Consider the following 12127-nt stretch of genomic DNA (forward strand, 5'->3'; position numbering starts at 1 on the left):
TTGAAACACCTACAAAAATAAAAATAAATAAATAGAGGACAACATCTAGATCCCCCCTGTCTCATTTCCAGGAGTGCAGCCCAGTTTGGTCAGTTTGGAGGAGTGTCTCATTCCTTGGGAGCAGTTAGATCTAATGTGTTATAGCTCCTGGTCCAGGTCGTGTCTTAAATCCATTTCAGGTTGAAAATATCTGAATAAGGAAAGCAGAGATGTAAAAGCTCCTAGGTTTAACAGAAACTTCTCCAGCACAACTGCAGTTCCTTCTTCCCATAACATTCTTGCCCATCTATGTGTATAAATAATTTTACCACCTTTTTGATTGGAAAATGTTACTAAAGGAAAACAAGCATTGCTTTTATATAATAAAAATATAGCTGAGAATCTATCTCTAGAAATAACTATAACCCTCCTTCCTGTTCTGGAAAGCACAAGGAAACAGCCATACTCATTTTGGTGCAAGTTTAACACAGAATTCATGATTGATACTGATAATACTTCCCCTCTGTTGCCATGGGAACTCATTTTAACTATTTCTTACTGTTGTTAAAATTCATTACTACTGTTCAGGATGTTCTTAGTACATAAATAACAATGAACTTGTAATCAAATCCCTGCAGCTTGCACTGTTACAAGTTAATTGCTGAAACCTGGATACATGCAATGCTCAGATCAGAGATTTTTCCTGTCCTGGTTAATTTTCAGCTTAGGTTTGGGTGTGATATAGTCAGAGTGTATTGAAAGTCAGAGAAAGATTGCAGTCTAGGATTTGAATGCATGCTGTTGTTTGGAAAATAACGAGGGTGTGCCAGAACTTTGCATTATGGCTTACCAGTGCTTTCAATGAAATCCGTTTCTCCTGTGCTTAAACTTTCATTCACGTCAACCCAGAGGCTGTTAGTTTGTTGTTAGTTGTTAGTTTGTTGGTTTGGTTTATTTGCTTCTATTGTTGCTGTACGTATTGAGTCACCTAATTTAATCACTGGGAAAAGAAATGAAGAAAGAGCCCTCCTAAACTCTGTTTTGAAATAGCTCTCCACTCCCAAAGAAAAAGAACTACTTCGTTTCCTTAGAGATTAATGGTGAGCAGGAAAATGCTGTTTTGAACCAGCTTTTTGTATGATGCACCACAGCTTCAGGAGTTTGTATGTTTGGGTTTGTCTTCTCTGTAGTTGTTCTGATCGCTAAGTTGTTGAACTTTTCCTTTTAGCTCAGTTTTAGTCAGTATTGCATGTGGCAAACATGAAGCGTATCTGTACTAGTCTGTACCGGTATTTGGTGGACCCTGAGTTAACCATTTCCTTAAAAACAACAGCAACAACAAAAAAACTTACTGAAGAGATTTAAACAGTTCTTCTCCTGAAACTGAGTTTTGATCTTTTAGCCGGTACAGGAATTTACGTGTTATTTTCTGTGCTGTACTGGAAAAAGAAAAAGCTTGGACTTTCCTCTGCTGATTTGGGTCACAATTGCTGGCAGCGATTTATTCTGGTGGATGAAAGAAAATGTGAAGCAAAATAAATAAGTTTTATTGTTTCTGCCTGTTGTGCTCTCTGTAACCTCTCTTGAGCTAGCATCCTAAAGCTAAATTATACTTTTAGTAACAACAATTTCCATAAAGTGGCAACAAGATATTAAATGTCAACTGAATTATCCTTTTCAAATCTATTTAGACATGCTGTTATCTCTTTGCAGAATGGAAGCTGGAGAATCTGAAGAGAATGGATGTCAATCAGGTATCAAACATACCTAATTTAAGAACTCATAAACGTTCAACTTGAATTTTGTGCGATTTAAACTAATTAAGGGAACTTGAATGAATCTCCACACTCACTTTGTGTTTCCCTGGAAAATGTTACTTAAATCTTAAGAGCTTCAGGAACTGCCCTCAACATTTACAGTGCAGTACAGTGTATCAGGTATTCCTTGGAAGCTCAGTACCACTTATCTTAAAGTAACTTGAATAGTATCTAGTATGTTTTCAGAGTGGGATTTGTTTTTGCAAACCTTTAGAAATGAGTTGTGATGCCTACTGTAGTGGAAATGCTAAGTCAGGGCTTGAACAGGTGATTGAGCACCTGGTAGGAAAGCAGGGCCAACCCAGAGAAGCTCAGGTGCATGCCATGCACCTGACTGACCAGAAGGGGTGGAGCCAGGATCCATTCCTTCCCAGACCTCACTTCCACTGCCAGCCCTTAAATGAGGGCATCTCACTGGAGAATCCCTGCCTGATGGAGGCCTTCCAAAGGTAAGCAGCTTCTTTCCTTTATTTCTGTGCTTGCAGCTATTCCATTTGTACAGATCCTCGCTTGCTGCAGCCTAGGATCTTCCTACTCTGTTGTCATTGCTGCACTTTCCATTGCATTACGCCTACCCCGTATTTTCTACTTTTAAGATACTCTGGTGCTGACCTTAATGCCTCCTCCTATGAAGGTGCCTAGCTACACGCAAATAAACAGTAGTCTGATGACTGTGTTTCTGAAGTTGGTGAACATCTGCTGTTGTGTTTTTTGCTACACTTAAGGTGGCTTTGTTTGTTTAGTGTTGTTTTCCAGAGCTATTTCAAAATCTGTATTTTCATTACTTTTTCCAGAACTTGCTATCACTATTGAATTAAAACTAATTCTTGCTGTACTGTGGAACTGTTTTATTGTTGTTTTTTTCCAACAAGGTCTGTAGTTATGGCCCTGCCACTTGGGTGTTTAGACAAATATGTAGTGTTTTATTGTAAAGAAAAAAAATGGACAACTTAACTCTTTGTTGCTAATTCAGCCAAGCTTTGTTAAGTCTTGAATGTGATGTACATCTGTGCACTGGCAGCTTGCTTCTTACTTCATCCTATTCTATGAAACCCAATATATGAATAAAAGACTCCAAATGTGATGAAGCAAGGGAAGGATACTTGTGCTGGAAAGTTAAGGCTGGAAAAGTTCTCAATCAGCTGCTTTCAACAAAATCCTTGCATAAAGGTAGAGCTGGATTTTCACCTCAAGGTTGTTAGAAGTTAGGATGTCATTTTAATACTGGGTTTTAATATAAATAAAGAGTCTTAAGTGTCACTTTGTTCCATGTAATGGACTCCTCAAAGACAGCTTTCTCCAGCATTCTGTAGCATACGTGGAATCATAGGTAATAATAGCAAAGTAGATTTCTGCTTTTATATTGCAGTGCATATGTTTTTGTCTTCTAAAAATAACAGTTTGGAGTCTGCTTCTGCACAGCTGTGCAGTAGTGCCTTGGATTTCATCACAGTTTCTTCAGATTTGTAGTGAAGGAAATGTTATGCATAGTTTTATATTAAAGGAAAATACGAGCCAAGTGAGATCCAGTGTTTATCAGTACAGGTAGAAGGTAATGGTAGCTTACTTTCTGAGAAGTCCTGATGCAGATAAAGGGGCTTCCTTGAGGATTAAGTGATGAGTGAAAAAAAGAGAACTCCTAGAGTTCTGCTTTGAGGGGGAGGAGTAATTCTCTCTGTGGAAATATGAAATATTTAGCAGAGGATTGTTAGAGTTAGGGTACTATGGTTAGGCTGCAGTTGGACTTGATCTTTGAGGTCCTTTCCAACCTGAGTGATTCTATGGGTAGGGGGGTGTTTTGAAAGGCAATATATTCCATGTATTGTCTAAAACTGTAAAGATGGCGTTCTTTCTTGGTATTAATGGTCATAAAAATGGTATGCTTCTGAGTGCAGTGAAGAAGAAAGATATTGAATTCCTTCAAATAAAAAACAAGGCATTTTATGTTTTGCTTTTTAAGCTAAATATAGTTTTGAAGTCAGTAGTAGAGTCTCATGTTTTGCATGTTTTGAATCTAACCATTTCATGATGACTACTGGAAACTGTAGAAGAAATATTAATGAGTAGTTTTAACTTAAAGCTCCACATTATGATATCATTAATGTGTCTACATTTGTAGAAGTTAAAAATAAACTGAATTTATTAGTTCTAGAAACTTTAATTATGTTAAAATGAGGATGCTTCTGTTTGCACAGGCTGACATAGCACCGCTGATGGCTTCCCTTATTGGTGTTCCTTTCCCCTTGAATTCTGTGGTAGGTACTACAAACGTTTTACCATATTGCAGCAATGTGCTTGCCTTAGAGGGAGGGATGTTGGGGTTAAGACCTATGGAGAAAGATTAAAAATCTGGAAAATTACTAGAGGGGGTATAAGGCTGTTCATAGTTTTAATTCTATGTGCATGAGTTTTCACTTTGGTACATAATCTTTTTATATATTGTATAGTACTTGGAAAGGCGGCTGATTCTTTTATAACCTGCAACTTTACACTGTTAAGCTAGAAAGATTTTTGTATTTTAGGGATGTTACCAATACAATATGGTTTGAATAACATTTGATTTTGATCGTGAAACGAGCTAGTTCTTGCAAGTTAATGTTTAATTATTTCTTGTTTAATTAAGTGTGATGGGTTTTTCAGATGATATCTTGTACCTTCAATTTAACAAACAGTGAGAGTCCTCACTGAGATGATTTTTTTTTTCTTTGAATTTCTTTCCTCTATTTTTGGGTGTTCCAAAGTTTGTTTAATAAATACCTGATGGTTAGCATTGCACTATCGTGCTTCATATTTTGCATTAAAAACATCTCTTTACAACACATTTTCAAAATGTTTTTTCTGCAAACTCTGCCCAAGAGCATGTGCCCCTGTACTGCAGTCCTTGCTGGACATACAGACTGTGATGAAAGAGGGATGGTGGCATATGAACTGTTCGCTTGCTCATCACGACTGCTGGGCAAGTCAGGACCAACTGTGGGTTTGGGTGGTAAGCTTCTAGGTATTCTAAAAATGACCTCAGATTAGTGGTTGAGGTCTTATTACTCTATGCTATGTTAGTACTTAGTACTCTATGCTAGTAACAACTTCCATTACCTCACCTTTTTTATATTCCTGTGGAAATTGGGGTGATATGGACAGTCTTTGTGATTTTTGGGAAATGATGTAGAATATTTAAAAGCTATTATGGTAGTTATTTAAGTAGTACTTCGAAGCACTCTTACTGCTGTTATGGCCCGCTGTTCAATGTGAAAAATTCCTGTTTTCTCTTTTTTTTTTTTTTAGATTTTATTTATTTATTTATTTATTTTCTTCCCCAGGGAACCCTGCCTCTGGAATACCTGAACAATAGTGATCATTTCAAAGCAGAGAGCATGTTTACCAATGCTGTTCAGGTTCTCGAGCAATTTAAGGTAACTAAGCATATGGTGAAAAAGAAGAATATGTCTTTGAATAATAATTATTGCTGCGCTGTGTAAAATAGTCTTCTGGGACATGCAGTGTATGTGGCATGCTGTAATTCAAAGGACTAAAACTGTATGCATATGCTATATGGGTCCTTCTGAAATAATGCCTCCCATTTATTTCTATGGAAACTACAACAGATAAGAGCAAAATAATACTATTTAATAGAGCAAATTCTCAGCTACAACACACTTGCTCAATATAGTCATCACCATTAGCTATGCAATTTGCCAACAATGAACAAGAGCCTGCATACTGTGCTTCTAAAAATCTGCACCAGTGGAGGTGACCTGTGGTCACCCACCCACCACCTCCCTGTGCTCACATCCACTGTTTGGTCTCCATAAACATTCAGCAGATGTCAATGGATGCTGGTTTTAACTCATGGAGGAATTTAGTTCCACACTTTTGCTTCATGTGCGCTTCCATGTCAGTCACCAATTTGTCAGACTGCCCCTCTACTGCTATCTGTCACATGAAAACAAAACAAAATATTGGTGGGAAGTTTCAACCTCTACTGCCATACCACTAACATCTACCTCTGATGTTGTGGGCCGACATCATAAAATAGGAGCCATTACTTTCAGAGCAGCCTTTGTAGGTGATCTGCTTGACTAGTGGTGAAGCATATCTGAAGAGGTTTGAAAGACTTTAATAAACTTTGACTTGTTTTCCTACAAACAAACAACTTTTTTCTCAATTCTTAATTTAAATGTTGATGTTTATCGATATTAGTGTAAACTAACCTGTAGGCATTATGTAGGTAGGCTTCAAGCTGAGCACCAAGTTTGGCTATCAGAAAAGGAGGCATCTCTTTTCCAACAGTGTTTGGGAGACAAGGCTCTTAAGCAGAATCAACAAACAGATTGAAAAGTAACAGGCATGTGTCCATTAGAGAAATGAAATTAGTGGGTTAATTAACCTTTAGCTTATGCTTTAGTGTTTGCTTCTTATCTCTGCTTTTTATCTTGTTTCGTCTCATATTGGATATTATGACAACACGTGGTCCAAGCAAACAAAGAAGGTTCTATTTCACTAGACTCTGTCTAATTATGGAGTAAGAAACAGTCCCAAATCACAAAACCTCCATTTTGACAGAAAGCAGAGTCATGAGTCAAGAAATGCATGTGACAATAGCAGAGCAAGGAACTGATCTGAGATCACCTGTAACGTGATGATTAGTGCTTTCAGCACCTTCTGTCCCTTGAATGCACAGCTTCCCAAACATAGTTTGTGTGGATAACAAATGAGCCATGTCAGCAGCAGAGTCATTTCCAAATCTGTGAGAGCCGCCATGTAGCAGAGGAAGTGACTGGCTGGATGTGAAGTTGAAGTATGCTGGTACGGCCTCCATGGTTGGAAGAAAGTCTGCTCTATGTATTAAAGATGTAACTTTACTTTTTGTTTTTAATTATTGTCTTGAGGAATACTTAAGGAAAAGCTAGTAGCTCTTGGCCTACTTTTCTGTAAATTTATGTTTATTCTGTAATTTCTTAGTGTTAGACAATTTTCTTGTTGAGTGGTTTTTTTCTGGAATTATTTCGGAAGAACTGTTTGTGAATTTCTTTTGCGTTTCATTGCTGAAGCAGAAGTAGTGCATTGGATTAGGCATGCCAAGTGAGTTTTTACTTCTTCTGTGATGAAGTGACCTGACCACAGGTTGTATTCCCTGGAGAGAGTATGTTGTATTGCATGGATAGGATGAGACATGCGGGTTGCTACTTCGAGCTGTCAGATTCTGAGAGCACTGTGCAAGAAAGTTCTCTTTGCTTTATGCCATCAGTCAAACTCAAGTCAAACTGGTGCAGGAGACCTTAAAGATGTTTTGAAGGGCCTTGGGCAAAGTGACTCTGTCATCAAAATCTTCTATTTTTATCCAAGCGCAGGTTAATCGATCTAATTGTTCGAACACTGTAGCAGCTGAATTCTAGTTCCTGTCCAGCATAAATAATGGCACTTCCATAAGAGACTGCTGCTGAAATCATTTAGTATTTCTAGCTACATCTTTCCTTTTCTTAAGAACTATCGGAATCCTTCTATAATAATCACTGAGGGAGGGAGTGGGGATTGTGTTTTACCTACACTGGAGCAGCTTTGGTTTTCCAGAAACATCAATTCAGTGCTCAGAGGAGTTGCATAGATGATATATTGACAATTTGATTTAATTCCTTTTCCTAAAAGACTCTTCCACAGAACCGTCTCTTCTATGACTTAGTTTAATGCCTCATACAATTTTTATTCTTGTTGCAACTTGCATCTATTTATTTTTTTTATGCAGGTTAAGATGAGTCAGAAAAAGAGAACTACATTGTCATTTCTGTTCACACCATTTAAGTAAGTGCCTTTAAAACTTAACTTGATTGTCTTAACACTTAGTTATTCCAGAGAAATGCAACAACAGGCGAATCTGGTCTCTTCAGTCTATATTAAATCATAGTGTTCGTGCGACTGAAACTTTGCATTAGAAAGAAGACTGAATTAATTTATATTTCAAAATTCTGATTAGAAGTAGATTAAAAAAAAAAGTTTAATTCCTTACTGTTAATCTTTTTTTTAAGGGTTATTTGCTTAACCTTTTTGACAATATATCTTTATATAGACTTCCTGGTAACTTTCACTGCAGCCTTTTGCTATGTTCTTTTAGCATTCTTTGGGAGATTAAAGTCACTATAGGGTTAGGAAAAAAAATCTGTTCTCTTTCTTGTTTGTATGTGTATCAAGGTTGGACTAAGAATTGTTTTTTCTGCAGTTTGAGTTCTAATGAAAAAGCCAATAAACAAAATGTTTTACAGCTAGAAATGAAGTTCAAAATCTTTAGCATTTGTGCTGCCTCGTATTAGTGTTTCCAAGTCCACGAAGGAGTTTTCAAAGGGATTTGTTTAGCTGTGAGCTCTCTGTTCTAGTGTGCAGAGTTGTTAGTGACCTTCTCACCCTTCCATTTTATCCAACTAAAGCTGCTTTATCCTATTTCCATCCCCCTGCCCCAAAAGGTCTGAGAAAACTTTGCTTTGGGTGCACAGGATCAGTTCTGCTTTTACTATGTGGAGTGCTCCAAAAATGCTTTGTCATTGAGCATGGTTGTTTTCCTTTGAGATATAAAACTGATGTTAATTAAGATCTTTATGTCATAGGAACAGTAAAGTGCTTGAATCTTTCCCTGTGAGGCGCATTTAACTGCTAAATAAGATTGCTGTCTTTCTGAACAGAGATTTATTGTGTTATTTTATACCACTAACTTCTTCAAAAGGAAGGGCTCTAAGATACTTAGTCTCTGCAACCACAGTTAAGTCAATCTTGGGCACATAATGAATGTTTTAATTAACATTCTGATTAAGAATGATGATAGTATTGTCAAAGAACTTACTGGTCATATGGAACAAAAATGCTGTATCTTTGGTTCTGTGGGGAAGACTTAGATTGACTTTATAGCTCTTGATTAAATTTTACCTTTCTACGAGAAATGTCTGATTCAGTAAAATAGGATGAGTTGTTCTTAATGCTAGATTTATCTTTAAAGGAACTAAGTGCTACTAATTACCCTATGAACTGGCGTTTTCCTCTTTTTTGTGATATATTGTTCAAAGTTGAAATGCTTGAGACATTCATCACTTTGAAAATAAGACTAAAACTTGTTATAAAAGTACTCGTACTTTTTGGCATGGTATGCTGGAAAAAAATAAATTTATTTTTACTCTTGATATTTTCAAGTAGCTTCCGAATGAGAATTTGGGGTAATGGTTTCATGGGAAATGTTTTTACATGAAACCAAATAGATTCCTTGGGTCTGTGAATTACCTTACAAAAGTTATCAATGGTTGCATATTATGTGAATAAAGACTTTATTTGGTTCCTCAAGAAGATAAATTTGTATCTTCACTGTAGGAAAATAGGAAAAGTTTCATACTGTGGACTATCACACGTTAATGCAAATACTCATCCAGCATATACTGTACAGTGTTTGCCTAGGTGCTAAGTAGTATTCACAGCACTCCTTCATTCCTGAAACTTGGCCTGTGTCTGAGAAGCTACCAAGAGGCCTTGTGCAACCAGTTATTAATAACTGTGGTAATGCATTTGAGGACAAACATTCTTAAACAGGCAAATGGCTTCCTAGTAGTCCAGCTTGCAGGAACTGAAGGAAAACCTGAGATAATTCTAGATATGGCATCTACAGATCTGTCCCTTTGTGTGGAGGTGACTGTGAGAGCAGTGAAATGTAAGCCGGAGCTTCAGCTGTAGCTGATGATCTGCCATGGTAGAGTAAACCAACTTTCATTAATGGTTTAAGTAAATTTTGCTTGAACCAGAGTGAAATGCTCAGGGAACACATCCCTTTCTGATGGCTTTTTCCTGTGATACTGTAGGTCAGGCTGTACGTACTTGGTGTTTCAGATGTGCGTTTCAGGTCTTCACAGCTAGCTTTGTCCATGTTAACAAATCTGAGGGCTCTGACAGTTAACGTGTCTAAGTAGGTTTTTGCTGCGTGCTACCAAACATGTTTTGAAGAATAGAAACCCAGATGGCAGCAGCATTATGGCCCACGTGATCCAGTTTGAAATCTGTTAATACAATACCTGTTGTTCCACTAATAGCACTACACTGGAAAAAAATGTGTAGAAGGGAGTCTATGTACATTTGTCTATGTATAAATTTATATTAGCAACCTCTTAGAAGACAAAAATATCTGCAGATGCAAAGTAGTATTTATTATTTAGCATATAAAAGGGTATGGAATGATGCAGTTGCTCTACTGTTCTCAAGAGAAATTAAAAAGGTGAAGCTTTGGTTAGCTTACTTTTGTATCTGAAGCTGGTGATCTCCTGCTATGCTGTTTCAGAATAATTTGTAATTGTATAGAGGTTTTATTTATGTACAGGTGTGCATTTTTTGTATTTGTCAGCATAGGTCTGGAGGGTTTGCCCACAGATTATTATTAATCTATGATTGACCTTGCCTACTGCTGGACACAGTTGTGTGTTCTGGCTATTACTACCCTTTCAGTAAGGAGTAAGTAGTTTCTTCTACCACTGTTCATTTATTTGAATTTTTGTAGAAAGGTGTTAAATATAATTTTAAAATATTTTTGGTGCTGTAAATCTGTAACTTGAAGCTCAGAAAGCATAATGCTTTATTACTCCCCAGTTTATTGGAGGTTAGTGAAGCATACTTCATGGCTTTTGGGACCATCAACTTTATGTGGAAAATTTAAAATGTAACATTCTGTTTTTGAATATTAGAGATTCTCTTTCACTATCATGATAATGGAAAAATAAACAAAGATGTCTTAAGAATTGCATTTCTTAAGCTATTTAAATGATGTAATTGAATAAATGTTGTTTAAGTCTATATAACAGAAATGTGGATGTGAGTTCAAAGAGGTACGTGAATCTGAAACTTCTGACTGAGACATCCCATTTTCAGAGAAATTGATACAATTACTATTGAAGTTGTATATATCTAGGGAGAGAGAGATACCTTCACAGATAACGTATTTTGTAGAAAGCAGAATGTACTGAAAACCTCAGCTTAATTTTTCAGCATGTAAAAAATACGTTTATATTCTGAGGTGAAAATCCTGTTTCTGAGCCTGAATTTTCGGGTGTATTACAATCAAGTGACTAGAAAACTGTTCATGTCCTCAAATGCAATGACTTAAAAACAAGTGTTTGAATTGTTTGTTGAACCTTTCACACCAAAAGCATTGAACTATTTCTTGTATATTACAGAGCTGTGTTTGTCTTATTTAGACGATATTGTCAACAGAGAGGAAATTTCTTGAGTTGATATAAGACTGATTTCCACGAGGAATCCATTCTCTAATGGAGGTGTGATTAGCTCAGTGGACAGGGAATGGAGGAGACCATTGCAAATATTCCCTTTCTTACATGGATCCGAATTGCATCCCTTAAACCATCTGTCAAGTTTATGAGGATGGGGAGGATGGATCTGATCATTGTTGTATAATGGAAACTCTGGTAGTGTCTACTTGACCACATTTGAGGGAAGGTAAGAATTTGGGTAGTTGTATCTATTGATAAGGATGTGTTTGGCTGACAAGTAATTTTGTTTACATTTAGTCAAAGTCCCTTCATCGAGGAGCAGACCTTTCTAAAAGTGTATCCTGAGGCTACCTGTTTCACAGGTATACCTTTTGGAAGCAAGTCAGCTTCAAATGTCTGCTGATTCAGCAGGGCCAGGTGCACAACTTGCTCCCATGGGGGATGAATATGCATGTAAGGGGCACATCTGATTTGTAAGTTACTTGTGAGGCTTACACTGAATAACTGTTTATAATATTTATAGTCTGTTCTAGTTGAGTGCCTGAAGGGATTTACTGTCTGAATTGGGTTTCCTTCCCACTTCCTTCCACTCGCTACTTTTTTCACTATTTATGAAAGGCAAGTGAGTCTTCAAAAATTACTTGCTTAGCAAAATTTCAAAGAAAAAGGCTTTTCTTATCAGTAAGCCAGGACACTTGCAATATGTTCTGACCTTTATATTTAAGAAAGGCAGGTACAAAAATGCCAGATGCTTTGCAGGAAGAGAAAGGCAGGGCAAACCTGAGGACTGCTGACAGAGGAAAACTGATGTCCAGGATAGTGAACTTTCATATTAGCATTCTGACCACTTGATGTACCTTAAGGCAACTGTAGAGCTGGCATAGTTTGAAGAGGGTCATGCCAAGGGGCCAGATGCTACTGCTGCAAAAGCATTCCCAAAGCTGGCCTCTCTGGGCTGTGAAAATAATCCTAAGAGGAATAGAAGGGGAGGACTGGTGTAGTGAGGTGAGTAGAGGGAATGTCAGTGTTGCATGGAAATTCTCTTAACCAATTAAAGCAATTAGATTATTCAGACAAGTACAAGTGATT

At 37.1% G+C, this 12127-nt stretch overlaps 1 protein-coding gene across 7 annotated transcripts in view; it reads left to right on the forward strand.

The window, feature by feature from the left end:
* PIGN (phosphatidylinositol glycan anchor biosynthesis class N) overlaps nt 1-12127 on the forward strand; it is a 145159-nt gene that overhangs the window by 35929 nt on the left and 97103 nt on the right. For all 7 annotated transcript variants that reach the window (XM_025147682.3, XM_046937827.1, XM_004939696.5 and 4 more), the window contains 4 exons: nt 1693-1733; nt 3992-4051; nt 5114-5206; nt 7537-7592. In XM_025147682.3, the coding sequence (XP_025003450.2) occupies nt 1693-1733; nt 3992-4051; nt 5114-5206; nt 7537-7592 (250 nt within the window). The remainder of the gene's footprint in view (nt 1-1692; nt 1734-3991; nt 4052-5113; nt 5207-7536; nt 7593-12127) is intronic.

This window comes from Gallus gallus, chromosome 2 (genome assembly GCF_016699485.2).
Source record: "Gallus gallus isolate bGalGal1 chromosome 2, bGalGal1.mat.broiler.GRCg7b, whole genome shotgun sequence".
NCBI lineage: Eukaryota > Metazoa > Chordata > Aves > Galliformes > Phasianidae > Gallus > Gallus gallus.